General features: G+C 44.3%; 1 protein-coding gene across 1 annotated transcript in view; it reads left to right on the top strand.

Moving 5' to 3' along the window:
• Nucleotides 1-11,035: 11,035 nt before the first annotated feature.
• ADAMTS12 (ADAM metallopeptidase with thrombospondin type 1 motif 12) overlaps nucleotides 11,036-24,144 on the top strand; it is a 4,274,824-nt gene continuing 4,261,715 nt past the window's right edge. The window contains exon 1 of the mRNA XM_085630806.1: nucleotides 11,036-11,256. Coding sequence (XP_085486932.1) covers nucleotides 11,130-11,256 — 127 coding nt within the window. The 5' untranslated portion in view covers nucleotides 11,036-11,129. The remainder of the gene's footprint in view (nucleotides 11,257-24,144) is intronic.

Genomic DNA, 24,144 nt, shown 5'->3' with positions numbered 1-24,144 from the left:
CGATTTCGCTTCTGAACGCGGAGCCCAAAATCCTCGCCAAGGTGTTGGCCAACCGGTTGGTTGGCGTGGTGGGCGATTTGGTCCACCAAGACCAATCGGGCTTTATACCACACCGCAACACGGCGCTTAATCTGCGGCGCTTACACGGGGTGCTCGCGCGTGTCCCATTTGTGCGGGAGCCGGCCATCTTGGCGTCCTTGGACGCCACCATGGCGTTTGATACGCTCGAATGGCCATATATTTGGGCGATGCTGGCGAAGTTTGGGTTCGGCCCGGGTTTCGTCAGCTGGGTCAAATTGCTATATTCGGGCCCGTTGGCGCAGGTGGTGGTGAATGGGCGAGTATCTGCCCCATTCGCGCTGGGGCGGGGCACGCGACAGGGTTGTCCCCTGTCGCCTCTCCTGTTCGCCCTGGCCATGGAGCCCCTGGCGGAGTGGTTGCGGTGGCACCCTTCTATCCGTGGTCTCCGCTGGACCCCCGAGCATGAGGACCGCGTGTCCCTCTATGCTGACGATATCCTTTTGTATCTCGCCTCCCCGCACAAGTCACTGATCGTCCTGGTTGATGTTTTGCGCTCCTTCGGTCGCAACTCAGGCCTGGTCATCAACTGGGCGAAATCCTGTGTCTATGTGCTCTCCGGGGAGGCCCCGGTCTTGCCACGGGACTGTCCGATCCAGATTGCCTCCCAGGGTTTCCGGTACCTGGGTATATATATCACTCTTGACCCGGAGGCCCGCTATGAGCGGAACTTGCTGCCCCCCCTCCAGCGTCTGAGGGAGGACGTGGTGCGCTGGCGGCGTCTGCCGCTCTCGCCGCTCGGCCGAGCGGCCTTATTTAAAATGATGTCCCTGCCGCGCTTCCTCTACGCCCTCCAGAATACCATGGACCTGGTCCCGGCACGCTACTTTCGCGAGGTGGAGGGCCTCCAGCGGCGCCTGTTCTGGGACGGGAGGCCGCGTATTGCTCTGGCTAAATTGACGCTCCCGTGGTACGATGGAGGGGTCGCCCTCCCGGACATCAAACGGTATTACTGGGCCTCCCAACTAGCTGCAATTAATCATGGCCTTTACGGGCCCGCCTTGAACCCGGCATTTGAGATGGACAGGACGCTTCTGCCCGGTGGCGATTATAATCGAGCGCTCTACTCTAGCGCGCCCGACTCCCGTTTGACGGGACCGACGCGTGTCATGGTGCGTGTCTGGCACGCGGCTAATGCAGCTATGGGGTGGAAGGACCGTTTGACCCGAGCGTCTCCGCTGTATGCATCTGAGAGGTTGGGCTCCCTGTGGACGTCGAAGGGCTTCGAGAAGTGGGACACGATCGGAATCAGCACGGTGGGAGATCTCTGGACGAGGGGGGGATTCAAAACTTTTGAGACGCTGCAGGCGGAGTTTCAGCTGCAGGGCAGTGAGTACTTTCGGTACCTACAGGTCCGCCATGCGCTGGGCTCCGTCTTCCCGGATGTTGCATCCATTCCGGAGTCTTCCCCCCTGGAGGACAGAGTGCTGGATGGCCATGTCCCAGACAGCACGATCTCCCTCGTATATAAAAAACTGATCAACGACAGATCGTGCCTGCTGACTAGTCTCCGCGAGGCCTGGGTCGCCGACGGGCTAGAGCTGGACGACGAGGATTGGATTTCCGCGGTGGCCTCTCCGAAAGAGGTGGCCATCCCGGCTCGCCTTCGTTTCGTCCAGCTCAAGATCCTTCACCGGGTCTACGTGACGGGGCCAAGGCTTTTACGTATGGGTTTTGCCGGTGATGGACTGTGTAAGCGTGGCTGTGGTGCGTTGGCGACTTTCATGCATATACTGTGGGAGTGCCCGAAGGTGGAGCGATACTGGCGTGGTGTGCATGAGGTTCTACGAATGGTTACGCGTGTCGCGCTGCTGCCTGAAGCGAGGAGATGCTTGCTGAATGTCTGGGAACCAAATGACTACTCGGTCCCGCAGGCGCGGTGGGTGACTCTGGGATACATGATAGCCAAGCGTGATATTGCCCAATTGTGGGGATCCCAGAGGCCCCCTGCGGTGTCGGCCTGGAAAGAGCATATGGATTGGTGTATGTTTCGTGAAAAGGTGGTGTATGTGGCGAGGGGTAAGCCTGGGGCGTGGATGAAACTCTGGGGCCCCTGGAACGCCTACCGCGGGGGTATTTGTGAGCCGCCGCTGCTACCGGCGGCCTCGCCGGCTCCGTCTCCCTAGATGGCGCCCCTCCCTTGGCCGCGGGCGCGCGGTCCCCCAGTCCCTGATCTACTCCCGTCCCCCTCTTCAGAATTTTGCTGCTGGTTTGGATCCCCCACTTATGGAGCACGTGTTGTCACTTTGGATCGAGGGTTGCCTTGCGGTTGTGGTTTGTTTACGTTGTTTTGCTTTAAGAAAATGGAACCGTACTGTGGGCATGGAGCTGTGAGGCCTGCACCATTGATCACTCCTGTCTTCCTACTGTGCACCGCTGAGAAAGTTTTTTGCTGTATGTATGTAATATGCTTTTGATGCTCTAGCGGCCGGCCGTGTGGTTGTAGGCCCATACCTGTAACTTTTATAAACTGCAATAAACGGTTTAAAAAAAACAAAAAAAAAAAAAAAAAAAAAAAAAAACAAACGTAACTACTGTTTCAGTTGCACGTTGGGGTTACATGTAAAACTTATCCCTAAGCATAACAATATTTTCCTATTTAGCAAACCTGGTACGCAACTTCAAAACGGTGTCTTTGTAAACATCTTACAGTCCCTCACCTGTCGCTGGAAGATACTTAAATATGTGCTGTCCCTCTTATGCAAGTGCCCTTAAGAATAAAGCCTTTTTCCTAAGTGCTGGAAAACGTGTGCAATCCAACACCACCAAATAATTCTCAAAAGAGTCAATCCAATCCTCCCATTCTATTGTAGGTACTCCCGCTGACACGAGAAAGGGAAGTGGGGCTGTAAATGTGTTCGCGATATTCATAATGAAGCTGTGACCCCAGAAGAATGATGACCACAGTGTATTGTTGTATTCCCCGAGGTGATTAATCTGAAAACAGTGAAAAACAAAAACAGAAAAATAAAGAAGAGATGGCCCTGCAAAGTTTATGGTTCACTAACTATGGTACCAACCTGCACTAGGAAAGATGTGGAAAAGACAATTTGAAGTGTGCAAATCATTGTAGTAGAGAATTGCACATACCACAAAACATATTGTCAATTCAGAGCTCTAAGAAAGTGTGCCAATCACTGAGAATAGGATGAACATTCTTGGCAACATGAATAACTAGGAAGAGAAAAATGTGCGAATCACTGCCAATTTACAATTACACACTATGTTGTAACTGCTCTCAGAAGCTGCGCTCACTAGGTTATAATTAACCCTGGGCATAGTTCGCGTAGTAGCTCTACGCGTAGCTAGGTGAAGTGCACTTCGCACTACGCGAGATACGCGTAGCACTACGCGAATGCATAGTGCACTGTTTGCGATGATTGCAGAGTGCCGGATGCTTGTCCGCACTGTGCAATCATTGAAAACGTCATCTTGCACAGAGCGAGCTGTTGTTTTCTGCCGCTCGAGTAGATTTAAACTTGAGTGGCAGCTTGCTCAACGCAGACTAGTAGTTTCTCATCGCGAGCGGTCGCGAGCATACGCGACCACTCGCAATGAGACACCTGACCTCCCCGAGTTGAGAATCTCACCGGGAGGTTTTTTTTCCACGCTCCCGATCGGCAACTTGATCTTGCCGATCGCGAACGAGGAAAAAGTCTCGCCGGGATGTCATTTTGCTCGCTCGCGGTCGCCAACTTGACGTTGAGGACCTCGAGCGAGCAAAAAATGCCGACTACACTACGCTACGCGATTTTGCACTGTGCTACGTGCATTTTGCGTAGCGCGAAGAAGCATAAACTACGCAAACTTCGCGAGCGTAGCGTAGTTGTCGACCCAGGGTTAGTTATAATGATTATATTCGTCAGAAGTGTTGCTGTAAATGTTATTAACAGGCAAAATATTGCTTTAGAATTACAAGAAAGTATGCCAATTACTGAAAGTAAAATTAACAGCCTTTGCAACTGGAATCACAATGAAGATGAAAAGTGTGCCAATCACTGTTGAAGAACCAATAGACATGTTGGTGAAGTTCTCTCCACAAGCTACTCCCAAAAGGTCATGTTATTTGCATGAACTAAATGGTGTGCCTCTCACTGTTAGCAGACAGACTGCACCTTTAAGGAACCGGCAGTTTGTCTCTTTGCACACACGCACTGTGCCTTTAAGGCAGGGAAACTTGGTCAGCCTGACATAGGCTTCACAGAAACACCTCAGGCTCTGCACGCGTCAGAGCTCTTTTAGACGCGCATAGTAGGAAGTAAGCACGGCACGGACTTGTACCGACGCACCAGGTAAATGTGCACACACAACTTCACAGGGCACCCGCTTTGACTCGCTGTGAATAGCGGTAGCTAGATGTGGGTGTCCCGTAAGTCAGCCAGTATCTGCAATGATGCCTCACTTGAAAAGACATATGCAAAAGAAACAATTGATGGACGGAATGCTGGACAATGCAAACATTCACCCCCAGTCACAAGGATCTGGGTTTAATCCACCTTGCTCACTATGCCACTGGATTCAGCATTCCGTCCATCATTCGTTGCAGTTACACTTTTCGCCCTAAGTGGGACGGGTATGCACAGACGTTAGTCCCTTGCTCACTGTGCCACTCGATTCAAGCCAGTCTGGCTGATGAAGGGTGACATTCCCCGAAACCAATCCCAGGATACGTGTTTCCGGTCCATTGAGGACCTGGATTGGCAGTTCGGTCTGGACTGTTCCCATGAGGCACAGGGTCAAGGCTGATTTGCATATGGCTGGGTCCAAACTGGGGTGGTGTCGTGGGCAAAAAAACGATGGATTTAACCGATATCTCTTGATTGGGGAAGAATGTTTGAATCATTCAGCATTCCGTACATCATTTGTTGCAGTTGCACTTTTCGCCCTAATTGGGACGGGTATGCCCAGACGTGGGTCCCTTGCTCACTGTGCCACTGGATTCAAGCTAGCCTGGCTGATAAAGAGTGACATACCCCAAAACTGGTCCTAGGATGCTTGTTTCCAGTCCAGGGAGGACCTGGCTTTGCAGTTCTGTCTGGACTGTTCCCATGAGGCACAAGATCAAGACTGATTTGCATATGGCTCGGATCAAACTGGGATGGCGTAGTGGGCAAAAGAATGATGGATTTAACCCAGATCTCTTGACTGGCGGAGAATGTTTGAATCATTCAGCATCCCGTCAATCATTTGTTGCAGTTACACTCTTCACCCTAAGTAGGACGGGTATGCCCAGACGTGGGTCCCTTGCTCACTGTGCCACTGGATTCAACCTAGCCTGGCTGATGAAGAGTGACATAACCCAAAACCAGTCCCAGGATGCTTGTTTCCGGTACAGGGAGGACCTGGTTTGGCAGTTCGGTCTGGACTGTTCCCATGAGGCACAGGGTCAAGACTGATTTGAATATGGCTGGGTCCAAACAGGGGTGGCGTAGTGGGCAAAAGAACAATAGATTTAACCCAGATCTCTTAATTGGGCAAGAATGTTTGAATCATTTAGCATTCCGTCCATCAGTTGCTGCAGTTTCACTTGAAAAGACAGGCTTGGTGCAGCATGCGTTTTCCTGCCGCCTGCCTCACTTGAAAAGAAACCCTCGGTGCTGCACCTGTGTTCCTGCCGCAAGAAGAAATATTAAAGTCAAATACCTTTGACCCTACTTTGGACGTAGAGTTCAAATTAATGGTACCTTACAGGAAAGTTGCTGGACAATAAGTGCTATGTTGTTGTGCACTGCACAGTGGGTCCTTCACAGTGATCCCTGCCCCACTCTGGCACCTGGATAAATCATCGCCAAAATGTAATAAAAGAAGAAGGATACATTCTTCAACTTCTTTAAGTAGATTTCTTTCAGAGACAAGAATCACCCAACCATCCCGGCCAGGCACAGTTACAGACCAACAGCCCAAGCATGGAGCGTTAAACATGCACATGGAATTATAACTATGTAATATCAGTATCAGCCTGGCTGAGACTGCCAGATAATATATAACAGACATGTTGATGGCACTGCTTGGGAGGAGCTAGAATTTCATTGGGCTTGTGATTCTGTCCGGTTTGAATTCCTCAGGAGCAGTACCCTCAAAAGCCCACCTTCTGGTAGAACTGACTCTGTATGAATAAATACCAAATGATCGGAGTGGCTGGATGAGGGGAAGGGTGTTAGGGAAGGTACTGCAGGAAGGGGGACCTGAAACGGTGGTAAACGATGATTAGTGCAGGGTCCAACTGGTAAGCAACACACTGACACATATGTGTCTCAATATATATATATATATATATATATATAACACCTGAGAATGGACCTTACCTGTAGGGATTGAAAGGCTAGTAGCAAACCAGCATGTCCACAGGCACCCCCGGGAATTCAGGCGCACCACGCATATGGCGGTTGTGCTGGTCCCTTTGACGCACCCCCTGTGGGGGGCAGGGTCAACCAAGGCTGATTAGGTGCCCGGCACCCGGCGCCCGCCACCTCGTGCAGTGATTGGACGAGCGCAAGAAGCACTTCTGGGGCACAGAAGGAAGAACATGTCCCAGATGCAGCCTACATGGAGAAAATGCAGAGTGCGCATGACTGGTTTGGTGGGCCCTGGGGCCGACCAAACAGTCAGCACCCACAACAGTGGGCAAGCCACTCCTCCCCTGGAGAATGATCCTCCCCCCCAACCAAACCCTTCTGCTTTCTTGCAGTGCGAGAAGCAGAAACATAAAATTGTATTTATAACACCATTTTATGTTTCTGCTTCTCACACTGCAAGACAGCAGTGGGTCGATGCTCCTCCACCCACGAATGTCTGACAGAATATCGACGGACAGAAAATCGAAGTACAAAAAAACGACAGAAATTTTGAAGTCAAAAATATCGAAGTCCAATCTACATAATGGTAAGTACAAAAAAATCGAGAAAAAAAATATCGGTGTCAAAAATATCGATGTTAAAAATATCGTTTTTTTAAATGTTTTAATAATAATGTAGAATTAACTAAATATAGTTAAAAATATTAAATCATATTTAAAAATAATAACTAATACATATAATTTAAAAATAATTAAACATATACATATAAATTAATATATATACTTACTCCATATAGTGCAACGGTAGTGTAAGCGTTGGATAGCGTAGGGGTAAAAATTACTATTCCCACTCCAGAGAGTGCGACAGGATGGAAAGCGCTGGATATTGTAGGGGTAAAAATTACTATTCCCACTCCAGAGAGTGCAACAGTAAGGAAAGCGTTGGATAGCGTAGGGGTAAAAATTACTATTCCCACTCTAGAGAGTTGTGTACGGTTTAATAGGTCATACTGCAGTCCATTGATGAAAAATGTTTTATATAGATGACACAAGAAAACTTGAATCATTAATAAAATTGTCACCGCAGAAAGGGTGTTGTTTACTAATTAAAATAAAGGCATCCAGGGCAATGATATAATCTAAGGTGCAAAAGTGAAACAATGCAAATTACTCTTTTTTATGTAAAAGTTATAAGTAAAGTGGCAGTGTTGGGGAGGAAAGTCCTCTGATTGGTAAAGGACATGCACCCTGATCGAATATCCAACTGTACTAATGTCCGGCTCCCTATTGCTGATTTTTGTTGTCATAGGCAAACACGGATCATGCATGTGTGCCATGACATAGTCCTGAACTCACGGATTGTGGTCTTGTTGGACCGGGAGGGTCACCAAAGGTGCTACCCTGATAGAGGTGGAAGACTACTGTCTTTACCAGGAGTTAAGCAGCAGGAGTGCTGTGGTGGCCCAGTTGCTCAGGATCCATGGTAGGTCAGTCCTTGGGACATCAGGAGTAAAGGGTCTCAACCCCTCCAAGCCTAGTAGCTCCTGTTTGCCCTGCGGCCCTCTGAACCAGGTTCCACCTTTGATAAAATGCAAGATGTTAGTGGTCGAGTGAACTGCTAAAAAATATGTGAGGGTTTATTTTTGGTTGTACACATCAAACAAGCATTTTCTTAATGGAATAGGAGACTATGCAAAATGTTAAAACCTAGCTGACAAGTGGCTCCGCATCATGTGTAAGACATGAAGCCAATTTTGGCATTTTAGGCAACTGCATTTCGCATGCTGGGGTTTTGAGCCCATTGTGAAACTATTGAAACCAAAATCATGTGCCACAAAATACAACATGCTGTTGGCTGAAAAAAGTAGATGTTGGTACTCTGTGCCATAGTGCCTAAACGCAGGGTTGAGAAATATAAAATAAAATTAAGTATCTGGCTTTCTGCCTTTTTTTGTAGACAGTCACAGGTTAAACAGCCCAGTGGGTGAGAGGGCAGAGAAAGCCTTTCAGATGCAAATTACAGCATCTCCTGCTAATAGGCTATCATTATCACCCCTTTGAAGTCTTGCAGTCTATTAACAGATGTGTCTAGAGTCAGAGAAAAAGGAAAATTAATTACCTGCAAACCCCTTCTTCTCCTGCTCATCCTCGGGATCTGTGTGATTTGGGTGGTGGTGCATTGATATCACTGTTATGTGCCTTGTAGTGAACAAGTGCAGTGCATGCTGCAGGTGCTACCCCGAGAGGAAATCCAGAAGGGAGCAGGGTTATGAGAGCTGTAGTTATCCAATCAATAATTTTTTATAAAGCACTGCAAATCACCTGTGAGTGTCTCAAGGCGCTAGGGCAGCTAGCTTCTGCAAGATGATCTGTTCATTCGAACACCCAAGTCTTGAGTTCTCTCCTGACTTGCTGGAGCAGCGAGGCAGTCCTGAGGTGTAGGGGAAGGTTCTTCCAAGCTTTGGCCACCAGAGGTGAGTAAGAGCATCCTCCGCTGTTGGCACGATTGATTCGGGGGGCATCTGCGAGGAAGAAGGAGGTGGATCATAGGTGTCTGGCAGGTTGGTGGAAGGTCATGAATTTGCTGATGTAAGCTGGTTCTTCGTTGTGCAGGGCTTTTTGTGTGTGGGTCAACATTGTGAACAGGCATCTCTTCTGTATTGGGAGCCAGTGTAGTGTCTTAAGGTGGGGTGTGATGTGGGTCCATCTGGGGAGGTCGAGGATATGTCTTGCTGCTGAGTTTTGTATTGTCTGTATTCTCTTAAGGAGGCATGCAGTGATTCCTACGTAGAATGTGTTCCTGTAGCCCAGGCTGCTGGTGATGAGGGCCTGCATGATGGTCATGATGTCGACTGGGAGCATGAGCTTGTGGAGCATGTGTAGGGTGTGGAAGCAGGCAGATTAGACAGAGTTTACTTGTTGCTTCATGTATAGCTTGCTCTCCAAGATGATGCCGAGGTTGAAGGCGTGGTCTGTCAGGTCGGGGTGGGCCGAGTTAAGTAGGCCACAATGCGTTGTTCCATGGCAAGGTGCTGTTCCGAAAGATGAGGACTTCTGTCTTGTCTGTGTTCAGCTTGAGGCAAGTTGTCCTTCATCCAGTCAGGGACGTTCATCATACATCTGTGGAAGTTGGCTATGGTGGCAGGAGGGTCTTCTGACAGTGAAAGGATGAGCTGGGTGTAGTTGGTGTAAGAAATGATGTTGAGTCTGTGTGATCTGACGGTGTTGGTCAAGGGCATCATGTACGCATTGAAGAGGGTAGGACTGAGGGATGACCCTTGGAGAAGGCCGCAGATGATCTTCTTGGTTTTCAAGGTGAACAGTGGGAGACGGATTCTCTGGGTTCTTCCGGTGAGGTTGAGGTGATCCATTTTAGGGCATCTCCCTGGATTTCGATGTGGTGGAGTTTGTTGAACAGGAGACGGTGTCGAAGGCAGCTGACAGGTCAGGGAGGTTGAGGGCTGCTTTTTCACTGTGGTCCAAGAGGTCCCTGATGTCATTGGTGGTTGCAATCATGGCTGTCTCGGTGCTGTGGTTGGCTCGGAATCCGGGTTGAGAGGGGTACAGGAGGTTGTTGTGTCCCAGGTGTTCGGTGAATTGCTGGTTGATTGCCTTCTCAAGAACGTTTGCTGGAAAGGGGAGAAAAGGGATGGGTTTGTAGTTGTTCGGTTCTGCTGGGTCAGTGAATGGTTTCTTCAGGAGGGGCCTCACTTCTGCATGTTTACAGTCGTTAGGGAAGGAGGCCGATGTGATGGAGGAGTTGGAGACTTTCTTGAGCTCGTTCCCAATCGTCTTGCTCCTGAGGTTGAAGACTTGGTAGGGACATGGGTCCGTGGGTGCTCCTGAGTGCACACAGTTCATGCTGGCGATTGTGGCTTGGGTTGTGATCGGGTCCAGAGCGTGACCAGGTGTTTGGGTTCTGTTTTTGGGGGTGTGAGCAGGCTGAAGCTGTCGGCAGTGGTTGGTAGTTTCTTTTGAAATGATGTAACAAAGAAGCAGTGAGAAGAGAGATTGCATAACACCTGCCTCCTTTATCGTGAAGAAAAACCGAGCTCTTCTGCACCAACCGGCAAGGAGAATCTCCATGTGTTCTCCTTTTCCCTCCCTGGCTAAAAGAAGTCAAGTCATTGCGCTGTCAAACACTTGGAAACAAGTGCCGGGATTCGCTGCAGAGCAATCTGCTCCCCTCATCTCTTTTCACATTAGCAAGATAATTAATACGGTTTCCCCTAATGGGAACAGACGTCGTTATCTTTATTGCACTGAAACGGCAGTAAACTAATGGGTGTTTATCTGCCCTCCCTCGAGAGCCAGCGCTCGCGCGCACACTTGCCCGCTGTGCAGCAAAGACGCCTTTCCCTTGCATTAATTTAATCCCGGCAACCGAAACACCGGACATTATAATCTGTGTGGATTTTTGAGAAAGTTTTGCTGTGTGTCATGTTCCCCTTCACGCATGCCTGTGAAATGCAGCGCTTCTGGCTGAAGGCAGCGAGGAGACATGCGGAACTCTCAGAAGAGCACGGCTGCTTTCCAGCAAGGACCTCCCTCTCCCAAGAAATCAGACACTTGGCCAGTTAATCACTCCCCTTCCGTAAAAAAAAAGAAGATAATCAGCTTTCCTTTATAAAAAAATCCCTGCTCTCCTCCTGGGTGCACAAACTCCCCTTCACTTCTTCACTTTAGGGACGTGCGGTCTTTTGTGCAGATTCGGAAAACACTTGAAGCTCTGCGCTTTCCTTTTGTAGCGCTTAATATGCAGTGTGTCCAAAGGCGCTGGATTGCGAGCATTTTCTTTTTGGTTCAAACTCTGTACATCTTGGCTGTGTGCCACCGTAGCGAGCATCCGCCGGGAAAGGTTTACTTTCCAGACAAGAGGCAAGGTCAGTGACTTTTTAATAACAAGCTTAACTAACCACGTGGTCTTGTGAATGAAGACATTACATTAACCCCCCTTTCAACGAGGGATATTGTATGGAAAATACCTACACGACCGAGTTACGAACCCCATTCCATTCATTCTCCAGTGGCGAAATATGTACACGTCTCCTAACCTTCCCCTCTGGTTTACACGGAGCTGTCTCCTCCGGCCACGGCGTGGGTCGACTGCTTGTTGCACAATTGTTACCCACTCCTCCGCACATTAGATCGGACGGCGTGTAATACTGCAGTTCACATCATGCACCGCACACCGAGCCCTGCAGACGCAGCGTGGCAGCTGGCGTGCAGTGTGACTCACAGCTGATCCTGCGCACACCGTCACACTGAGACGCAGCGTGGCAGTAGCCGGCAGTGCGGCGTGAGTCACAGCTGTGACATACTGCCCGCAGCAGTAACAAAGGCCGCAGCATCATTTAGCAACGAGACGCCGTATAAGCTTGGCTGGCGTTTGAGTATTTTAAAAATTGGACTCGGGTCCGAAACATCTTGCTGTCTGCTACCATTCAGTGGTCTGTCCTCTGTAAAAAGTGAAAGTTAATACGGCAGCTCTGTATGTCAGAGGTTTTTTTTGTTAAGTTTGGCACGGCGCATTTTATTGTATTGTGACCAGGGGCGTAACACAGGCCCCCACATCCCCCGCGGTGCGGGGTTGTGACTTGTATAGCGCTTAGGACCCCTGTGTGTGGTGCTCAAGCTCTTACCAACACAGATAGCAAGATACACAGCGTAGGGTGCGGGGCTGGAAGGGTGCTGTCTTTGTCTTGTACCTTTGTGGGAAATGTTTCCATTTCGTGCATGTCGGCCACGAGGTCCAGGTATTGTGTCTTTGGAGGTGTGATGAATGAGAGAATGTGAGAGGGTTGACACATGCACGCTGCATCATTTTGTGAAACAGTGTTAGCTCCTCAGGTCCTGGTATTATGTTTGTAGTGTGTTTTGTTCTCAATCCAGATTCCTCTGCTGGTTGGGACAGGTGGTGGTCCACTCTGAGATCTTGTGGATCGAGGAGGTTGTATAGTGGTTCTTCGGTCAGTAGGTTTACTCTTGTGTTCTCAAAGGAAACCATTCCATCCGTCCATTTCCCCAGTATGTTTGAGTGCAGGTGGAGGGGGGCAGTGAGTTAGTTCATTTGAATCATTGGCAGGGCGAATAGATAGACTTTAAAACAATTCGTTAATTGATAGAGAGCAGATATGTGATTATAAGTTTAAAGAAAGAGGGACAGATTTACAAGAAACTGACGCATCTTTCAGTTTCCCAATGCCTCCATACGAAAATCCTGCACCACCATGAATGTGCTGTATTTACAATACGGCGCACCATGGTGCAAGGATTAACAGATGCATCAGAAATACTGACACATCTGTTGGCACAAAAGTGACACATTGCTGGAGTTGCTCATGAAAGTGACGCAACTCCAGCAATGCGCCACAACAGATAGGTGAGTCCCATTCAAAAAGCCCTGCGTCATTCCTAACGCCTTGTCTGAGCCGGCGTAGGAATTTTGACGCAGTGATGGTGCAGAGTGACGCAGTGAAATATTGTAAATTTTACTGCGTCAGTTCTACCTGTTTTTTTGGGTGGGAACGCCCACCCTCCATACATTATACCTGACACAGGTATAATGTGACACAGCACGTTGTAAATTGGCCGCATTGTTTGCGCCGCTGTTGCTTCAAAAAAAGTAACGCAATGGCGTCACAAGGAGGCGCAAGGGGCCTATAAATCTGCCCCAAAGAGTTTATGGGTCAGGATGTGAGTAATTCCCACAAGTAGGAAATAAGCCAGAGGTCATGAAGTTTTGTGTTAGATTTCAATAAAGACATAGAATAGGTGGGAGTCTTATAAGGGGAAGGGGCATACACGGAATGTTATGTATCCGCTGAGCATGAATCAAAAGCTATTTTGTAGTATGCAGGGTTTTTCCAATATCTGAAGGCTTGTTGAGATAGAACATAGTGATCCAGCGCAGACCCAATAATTTGGACAGGGACAAAAAAATCAATTATTTCATTTACTTTGGCCCATACACATACACCCAAGTTCCCTGTTTCGCTGGTGTCAAGTTTGCGAAATTCAATACCAATTCATACTTAGCTGTTCAAAATTTAGACAGTTCGCAATTTACACAATAATCCTTTTGTTCAAGTTTCCATCTTCTTGGTCGATAGACCAATAGTTGAAATATTGAAGGTAACAGTTACTCATAATATTAAACAGACAAAATAATCAAAGACTCTTCGTTTGAAAATTGTTAATTTTATCTAACTCAATTGCATCAGTCTTGAAAATCCCTCATGAGAGAAAATACATTCTAAAGCAGTCAGCAAATAATCAATATAAAAAAAACATAAACATATGTTGCATGGAGGGGATAGATAAAGAGACATCAGTTATGTGCACAAATCAATTCTCAATTCAGAAGGATAGATGAAGAGACAAAAGTACAGGGATAACAGCTTTGAATTATCAAAGATACCAACCCAAGAAAGAAGAACAAGGAAAACCACCACCCAGGCCCAGGTAGCGGCAGGGGATCCTCAGACATAGAGTCAGGGATTAAAGACTCTAAGATCAGGACAAAGATAGGACTGAAACATCTAGGCCTCTCTGCAACCCGATAATCAGCAGCCTAAGACAGCAGCCGCATCTGCAGCCCTCACATACAGACCCCACCCCTAAATCACCTATTCTTTATACCCTCACCATACATGTCCATCCCACTGAAGTTGCTAAAATCACTCATTCTAGCTACAGGATTGGTTAAAACGAAGGGCGGAGTGTCACCCCATCATTAAGTCATACTTCTTTGACTACCCCATTGTTAAGCTTCCGTTCCCACAATTCAGTATACATCTCTGTTCTCTCATGAGGATAAAGTAACAAGTTAAGAACAAATGTTATACATTTAACATCTTGTGGTTTTTCACACGAAGACACTAGAGTTGGCTGCATGTCAAGCGTCATGTCCTTCACCGTGCCATGCTCTTTCAGCTTGTTCAGCATTCCAGCCACTCAGTCACGTGGTTTGGACGTGCTGCAAGTTTCATTCATTACAGATCAGCTAACTTAACGCAAAATGGAGACTCGTCAATTTACTAAAAGAACAGAAAGCAGATATTTATTAATAATGTGGTAATAACATTTTTCACTGTAAACCACCCACATTATCTCTAGCCAATGTTAACAGTTAACATAGCAAAAACAGGAAAACAGCACTAATTATTATGACAAAGCCACACATGTCATGCTTTTTACTACATATACATGCAATGTGCCATGCAAAATATTCATAACACTTTCTACACACATTATTATTACAAATGTGGTTATTTACGTAATGTTAGGATTAACTTCATGCATATTGCAAAGCAAATTCCCCATGTGTGGTGTGTAATTGCATGTCAATACTATTTACTACTTAAAATTAGTACGTATTACAGGGGTACTCAGTACAAGCGGGTTTCTTTTTGCGAATCCCCGCTCCATCAATTCCCCCCTCTGATGGCTTTTGCAGCCATCAAAAATACTCACCATACCGATTGCCACCTTTCATTTTATCTAGAGTTTAGTATCTTTCTCTCCTTTCATGGCACTCTCATTTAGTCTTTTCATCATATCATAATATTCATCATTTATTTCTTCAAGTTTTATCTCATCTCTTTTTCTCTTTACTCCTCTCCTTTTATTCATTTTATCTGATAAAATTTTTCTTCCTTTCATGCACTTACAATATTTATACGCTGTTATTACTAAAATTGTTATTGCTATTGAAAATACTTGTATTACTACCTTTCCTAAAAGACTCTCTCCAAACTTTAAAAAACAATCTTTCACAGCTACAAAACTCTTGCCAACTTTCTCCCAAATACCGTCAACCTCCAGTTGGGTTAAATCTTTATGCAACTTGGTAATATTTCTAATATATCCTTCTATCCCTTTACTTTTTATCAGGGATATAGGTACAACAGTGTTGAATTTTTAACGCTCCACAGACTCCACCCTTCTTTGCCAAGAAAATGTCAAGGGCAAGTCTGTTTTGCAAACCATTGATCTTATTGCCACCATTTCGGTATCAATCATTAAAAATCCACCAGCAGTATCTGTTGATAAATGATCAACCACTGTAGACAGTTTCAAATTTTATGTGAATTTAGAACTACCCCAACTGAGGGTATTAGAGCAGAAAATAAATCACCTATTATTTCAGAAAAACTTGCTCTCTTTCTACGTGTCAGCCCTTGCTTTATTTCATTGACACTATGATCTCTTTGGTCTATATGATAGACTTTTGGAAAGACAATCCCAGAGTAACAACTCCCATACCAGTGGGCAGGAAACCTGTAATAGGCTTTCCTACCACATACATAATATATCCCAGGAAAGACTGGATCAGTTCCACCCTTTAATCCCCAACCTCCAGGAATTTGGAAAGTATGCTCACATTCACTAGTGCCAATAAAATAATTGTAGTTAGTCTTTGCTCTGAACAAACAGAACTTTCCTTTCGGTGACCAGTCTAGGGACATTGCAGCACAAGTTTCACTCTTTTCATAGTTTCCCTCTCTAAATGCCTACGGTGGTTCTTGTGTTTTTTGCTTAGCAGCTTTCTTCGGGAAACTTTCTCTTCTATGTTCTACCATGTCCAAAAACAGTCTTTCTTCGTAATGCATCCGCAAGTCAAATTATTTTTATAACCATATTCTAGATCTAATGGTTTAGTAATATGGAAAAATTCACCCATAAAATATGCATGTATTCCACTATGTACCTTGTTTAGTTCTCTTATAATTGGGACTTTAGAAAATACTAAGCCTACATCTGTAGATTGATACTCCAACTTACCTTCCATGTAAAATAGACTACTAAGGACACTACATGAAACAGCATATGTTAAAGACAGATGATGGTAGGTTATACCTTCAGAGACAGACAACGGTAATTTCATGCAGACATAGCAATCGCTCACATTCATGGTGTTAGTATTCTCATACAACAGTTTAAACACATTTAAAGAAAAGTCATTAGTTGATTAATCATGATGGAAAATACTTTTATCTAATTGTTCTTCATTAGTTTTCGTTATTTGTTTAGCAACATCTTTCATTCTTTCATTAGAGACATCATTAGTGTTATTTCCATTGTTATTCACATTAAAAATTGGTATGACAACAATTAATAGAATCCACAAAAATGTTAGTAGAAAAACATTACATAAGCAAAATTTAACACATCTACATTATAGTTTTGATTTTGGTTGTCCAGTCAAATTCTAACAATTACTCAATGTTAGGGCCTAAGAAAAATCTGGACTTTATTGTGCCATTAATTTGTTCCACAATACCAGATGCCGCTGGTCTGTAGGCACAGTGCAATTTCTGTTCAATTTGCAAAGCAGCACAGATCATTCAAATTATTTCATTATTAAAATACAATCCTCTACCTGATTCCAAAGTGACCGGAAAACCAAATCTTGGGATCAATTCTCTCAATAACAATTTTGCTACAGTAAGACTGTCATTCCTCTCGTTGGGTAAGCTTCCACCCAGCGAAAAAACAAACAAACAATGACCAAGACATACTTTAGTCCATTACATGGTGGCAGTTCGATAAAATCAATTTGCAAACGGGTGAAAGGTCCTCCTGCTCGCTCTCCCAATTACACCCCAACTTACAACTGTCTTTCTTCCTGGGTTTTGTTTCTGGCAGATAACACACCTTTGGCACAGACTTTCAGCGATCAGCCTAAACTTTGGATTGTACCAGGGCTGCTTGAACATTCTTACAATAGCATCTTGTCCAATGTGCGCATGTCCATGGTACATCCTGGCCATGTGAGAAAGCAATGAATCTGGCAATACTGGTCTTTCATCATAGTAAACCCATATCTTTTCATCGTTTTTCATGCAACCTGCTCTCTTCCATTCTTCCTTTTCTTTGTCACTAACTTCTTCCTGCATTTGTCTCACCTCATCCCAAGTCTCAAATGTGGTGGTGAACATAAGGTGGCATTCGGTATTTCCCCTTTCTATTGATCTATTGATTGCCAGGATATTTTGAGTACAGTAACGCACTAATTGATCCACATATCTGTTACCCTTTGTTACATTATCATCTTCTGATTGATGTGCAGCACATTTTACAACTGCACTTCTTTTTGGTAACTGCAAAGCTTCCAATAATTCCTTTACAGTTTTCCCATTTCGAATCGGAGAGCCAGAGGAAGTCATAAATCCTCTTTGCATCCATAACTGACCAAAGTCATGTATGACTCCAAATCCGTACTGACTGTTGGTGAAAATCGTTACTTTTAGACCTTTTGCCAATTTACAAGCTCTGGTAAGAGCGACCAGCTCTGCAACTTGGGCAGAATTTATGCCTTTTAGACATGATGCTTCCAGGGCTCCAGTCAATGTACAGACAGCATAACCAGCACACAATTCACCCTTTACATTCCTAATACATGATCCATCTACAAAAAATTCACAATCAGATTCTTCCAACGGTTCATCTGCGATGTCTGGGCGGGGCTTAGTGCAAAGCTCCGTCACTTCCAAATAATCATGTTCTGCTTCTTCTCTCACTTCTTCACATCTTGAAATTGGTAATAATGTGGCAGGGTTCACAGTAGTGCATCTTACCACTGTCACATTTTCAGCACCTAGGATCAATCTCTCGTATTTATTCAGCTGACTATTTTGTCATATGTTGAGTCCGAGTACCAGTTAAAAGTATCTCAACAGAGTGAGGTATATAGACCTTCACTGGGTAACCCATCACATTTGATTCACTCTGTTCCAAGCTTACACAAGTGGCAGCTACTGCTTTTAAGCAACCTGGTAATGCGGGGGCCACAGAGTCTAGAGTAGCGGCTAAATAAGCTACTGGACGTCTTGCCATTCCATGTTTCTGAGTTAGGACCGCAAGCGCACATCCATCTCTTTCACAACAGTACAACGCAAATTCTTTAGAATAATCTGGCATTCCCAAAGCAGGCGCTTGACAAAGACTGTTTCGCAATCGATTGAAAAACTCCATACTCTCTTCATCCAGTACAATCGGATCCTTCACATCTTTTTGTGTTAACGTTTGTAGAGGTTTTGCAATCAACAAGAAACCACATATCCAATGTCTGCAATATCCAACCATTCCCAAAAACATCCTCACTTCCTTCTGATTTCGGGGTGGATACATTTTCTTGATTATACTGATTCTCTCTGGGGTTACTTTCCTTAGCCTCTTTTCAATCTTATTACCTAACTACTGAACTTCTTGCCTACAGTACTGTAACTTTGATGGGGAAACCTTATCTCCTCCTTCAGCTAAATGGTTTAGTAAAGCAATGGAGTCTGTCACACATGCCTCTCGTGCTTTTGATGCAAAAGTAGGTCATCAATGTATTGGACCAAGACAGAGTTTCCAGGCAGTTTTAGAGTTTCCAAACATTTTTTTAAGATCTGATTAAAGATTGATGGACTTTCAGTATACCCTTGAGGAACTCGGCACCATGCCAAAACATGATTTCCGAACCAGAAAGCAAATAAATATTGGCTATTCGGATGCAAGGGGATGGAAAATAATGCCTGACACAAATCAATAACTGTATACCATTCAGCATCACATGGAATCTGGTATAAAATTACGGCAGGGTTTGGTACTACCGTGCAACATGGCACAACAATTTTATTTTCCTTTCTCAAGTCCTGTACTATTATATATTTTCCGTTAGGCTTTTTGATACCAATAATGGGTGAATTACACGGACTGCTTAATATTTCTTTTAAAATTCCTTCTTCAATCATCTGATCAATCACAGGCGTGACTTCAGCAATTACTTCTGGAATCATTTTGTACTGTGGGGTACTGGGATACACTGCTCCATCCTTCACTATCACCTGAATGGGGTCCACATTTCTCATTAATCTAATCTCTCTTCCTATGAATTTCCATACACTGTACTTTTTAACTCTTCTGGCAAATCTTCTTCTGTCAGTAGTGAATATAATTCATTTACTTCTGATTCTCGTTGGGCCATCATTATTTTGTATTCAACATCCTCATCCGGTGTCATTATTGCAACACCATCCGGTGTACAATAGATAGTGCAATTCATTTTGCACAACAAATCCCTGACCAAGAGATTTACCGGGCTGTTATCACACACTACAAACCGATGCATGTCTTTAAAATTTCCAATGTGAACTTCTATTGGGGATGTGACAGGAGTTCTAATGTGTTTGTTTGCAACGCCTACAACTTGGATAGTTTCTCCCGAGAGCGGTAGGTTTGGGATTTCCGCTGCTCTCACAGTGGAACGGGTTGCACCAGTGTCCAATAAAAAGGTGATGTCTTTTTCCTCTACCTTTCCATCAATAAATGGACCTGACTGATCTACCGCTAAAGATGCGCCAAGTATGCGTTCTTTCCCCCCCCTCAGGCACCGTCACTGTTTCGTATCCAACTCACTCTCACTACAACTCACCAAATACTGCGAAGCTGATGGAATCTTACCAAACTGCTCTTCTCCTTGAAATCCCAAACTTGCACTGTACATCTGCATGTGAGCATTCATGTTGGGAGGTTTAGGTGGTTGTGGCAGCTGTAACTGGGGCATAACTACCTGTTGCTGCTGCTGCCTAGTCACATCTTTCTGTACCTGTGGATTCAAATTTTGATTTACTCCGTTACCCTTTTGTACAGATCTACACTCGTTCTTCCAATGTCCCAACTTCCCGCAAGCATGACAAGGATATTTCTTCTTAGCCTCTTCCTTACTCATTTTAAACTTCCCTCGAATTTCACTGTTTGCCTGTCCATCCTGACCCTGTTTTTGTGTAACATTATCAGCTTCCTGTTGCTGTTCTGCCAATTTCACTTGTGCCCACATCATTTTCTCTTTTAACTTTTTAAGATGAGATTCAATGTTGTCGCTACAATATTTGGCATATCTTAGAATCTCATCGATTGATTTACTTTGCCAGCACAGCATATGCTGCTGTATCATGGCACTAATTTCAGGTCTTAATCCATATACAAACTGATACACAAAATGTCCCATATCCTTATCTCCGCTTTTCTGAAACCCACTATACTGTTTAAACACCTGCAACAGCTTCTCATAATAGGCGTGAACTGACTCTTTAAGCTCTAGGGTGGTTCTGTCAATTTAACCCAATCTGTTTCCTTTGGACTGATTTTTCCCTACAAAAAGGTAATGACTTGATGATACTTTTTCATCACCTCCTCTGACGGGGCACCTGTTTTTGCATCCCTAGGAAACTCATCCTTTGGCCAATCAACAGTAATCTTACATTCTGTCCACAAATCAGCAGGAACCCCTAACTCAAAAAGGCCATCTAAATCTTTCAGCAATACCTTTGAAACTTTTACAAATTGGTCCACTTGCTTATACCACTCAACCGGTTTCTCTCGTAATCTGGGGAAATCATTGGTAAATGACAATATATCTTGTCTAGTCCATGGTACATGGACATATCCTCCACCTGGAACTTCTCTCATGGGACAAACTCCTTCTACCTGCTCAGTTTCCTTTAATGGAAACATGCATGTTCCCTTTTCACTGGCATCTTCCTTCTTTTTTACCCATTTACTTCTCAATTTTCTATCGTTCCCTATTTCTTCAAGATATTCATCAAATCTTTTATCTACGATCTCCTCCCTGACGTATTCAAACACTCTAAATCTTTGTCATTGAAAGCCATGCGGTACGTCTTCTGTAACACCTTTGATTTTTCAGTATCGACTCCAAATTCACTAGCCACTTCTGACAGTTTCTCATGGAAGATTTTTGCTCTCCAAGTAATACTCTTGCACAAAAACAACAACTCTTCGTCATTATAAGTCCCCAATCTATCAGGACTTATCGTTCCAATAAGCATTTCTGCTAAATCTACTTTTAATTGACTCACATTCACACTTTTAGGCTGTACATCTGTTTTACTTAACTCTTTTACCCAATTACTGAGCTGTTGTGGGGAGGGACCCGTCGAACTCCCAGCTATTGGACTGATAATTTGAGCTAATTTCCCCGGCTCTAATTGAGTACTTCTCCTTGGGGTTTCAGTCATTAGATCTCCGACCAGTAGATCCAAAAAGATAATATTTTGTCCACCTTTGCTCTCATTATTCTCTATGTTACTCCTTCTTGGGACTGCTAAGGTAGGTATTTTGTGTCAATTTAAGTTCTCCCCAAATAGTGGGATCACAGGACTAATAGTCACGGGTACTGTCAGGGCTTCTGCATTCAAGTTCAAATGATTCAATTTCTGTACTTGTTCCATTAACAGATTTACTTCATTCTCTCTTATTTGTTTAGCTAATTCAGTGACTTGAGGAGTTAATGGGGTTACGTCACCCCCCCCTGAATTTCCTTCATAAGGCGGAGGCCTTTTTATCATCATTTCTTCTAAAAATTCATCATCACTTTCATCCAAACCCTCTCTAGACGCTTCCAGATTTTTCAATTCTTCCTTGCATTTTGCTCCTGTTTGACTCTCGAATGTCAAAGCTAGGTATAACCCTGCAGTTTCTACAGCTTTTCTCCATCTTTTCATTTGATCCTCTCGCCTCTCAAATGGGTAACATGTGAAAAATCTTCTGTTCTTTCTACCACCTAGATCTTGCTCTCTCTCAAATGCTTCTCCTTCCCACTCTTCCAATGCTTCATATTGTGTGAGTCTAGGATTTGGCTCCAAGGAGTCATTTTGTCTCTCAAATTTTGTAAGACCCTAAGGTTAAACGTACCAAACTCAGTAAAGGCTAACACTCCATCATCCTTTGTATATTTCATCCAGTTTTCTAACCAAACACACGTACGATACCCTCACTCCATCATCATATAGGATGCAGGCGTTTGTCTGGGGCAGAATAGGAATTCCATCCCTTGTCACAATCGGCCTGTCCTTATTAAAAAGATTGTTTCTTCCACAAACCCATCTTCAGACTATTCTATTAGCGACTTTCTACCCGATCAAAACACCAAGACCTTTCCCATATTTTTCTTTTCCCAGTCGTCAACTTTTATCCTATCGAAGCGCATCTCACACCAACTAACCAATCTCAATAAACTACCTATTTTCAGTCTTGTCCAATGTCAGCGCGTCTCACACTAGTCACCCCCGCTGTCTGACCAATGCCAGCGTGGCGCTTTGTGACATCAGTATCACTCCTGCTACTGACCCTTCCATTACAATCTGCTCTTTGATACACCCCCGCTGTATTCTCCAATACCAGCGCGGCACCTTGTGACGTCAGTATTCCTCCTGCTACTGGCCCTCCCTTTACAAAGGCTTCAGACAAGGTAAAAGTACCTTTCTAAAAGTTACTTTTCCTACAAATTTAATAGAAACTTCAACTTCATCAATGAATGGGATGTTCAATAAATATGAAAAAATGACTTAATATTTTAAGAGCTTCCTATCATAAGGATTAGATTAAAGTTTATATTCTGTAATTTACCATTTTGTAGGATTCATCTTCAGCCCTACTTAAGAAAATATCAAGCACTCTACCTTGTGGTCAACAAGCTGTATTTAGAAGTGACATAAATATTTAAAACCTGGGTTTTCTGCCTTTAAAAAAAGGTTATTTTGACAGGTTTGACATAATGTTTTCTAGGCTGCTGCAGTCAGACTAAGCCTGGTAGGCTAAAAGCTATGTGTTACATGCCAAACGTGTGGATGGCCCAATAGATTCTGTAGTCCACAAGCCACATTTAACCTACACGCCCAGGTGCATTTTCTACACAACATACAGTACTTAAAGGCAAGCTAAATCTGTCAATCAGGGATATGCCACTTTTACTATGCATAAAGGGGGAACACAGGCATTTTACTCCTGTTTAGCAGGGATAAAGTGTGCAGGTATAATGCCAGAAACAATAGGTTGTAGAAAAGGCAAACATCTGGGGTGACCATGCAGAAAAAGCAGATTTTCTAGACATGTTTTTAGGGGAAGCAAACAATTCCGTAAAGCAGGCAAAATCAGAAAGGATAAAACGGGTGGGGAGCACAACACAAATCAGACTATTTCTCACTGATAGGGTTAAATAGAATACTTGACACAACTGCATGATGGTATGGAATTTAAAGTTTAACATATAGAGTATTCGGGTTCCTGCCTGATATCAGTTTTGTTGTGCATTTGCTTATTATTGATGGTTAAATAATAGTTGACATTCTCATGGCACCTCAAAGCATTTGTTACATAACATGTTGACATCATTTATTTGAGACACTTTCAAGGAATCCAGAACCAAATTGAAAACAAGGGGTAAAAAAAGAAACATCAGCTATTAAAGGCACCAATAGAACCAATGTGCTTGGCAATATCTCTTGTTCTCATAAGTTCCTCATAACATTAAAATATCATATGTGATTACTTTTAAACCATTTCCATGGTCTCCTAGCACAGTGATTGGGATCAGTTTTAATGCTTAAATATGTCTTGTTAATGTATTTCATATGATTAGAATTTCAATGGACTTCTAACCACAAAGCGATCCACTGGCAGGATTCTTCACTATTACATTCCTCCACCCTCAATGAGTTTGATAAAATCAAGGTGTTTGAAGGTACAAGGAGCTACACAATCAAAGGATTTCTAGCTGGGACATTCAGCATCAGCGTAGTATACATGAATGGAATGGGTGATCCTCTAGCTGGTGGAAAGTGGTATACATTAGATCTTGCATTGCACTCTGATATTAATGGGCAGCTTGTGAAAGAACCTAATCACAGGCCTATCACTCAATTACAAACCAATCTGGATGCTCTCATTCTTCCCCTACCATTTCAAGCTTGGAATGGACC

This window comes from Triturus cristatus, chromosome 2_1 (genome assembly GCF_964204655.1).
Source record: "Triturus cristatus chromosome 2_1, aTriCri1.1, whole genome shotgun sequence".
Lineage (NCBI taxonomy): Eukaryota > Metazoa > Chordata > Amphibia > Caudata > Salamandridae > Triturus > Triturus cristatus.
This window is presented reverse-complemented; position numbering and strand designations above follow the sequence as displayed.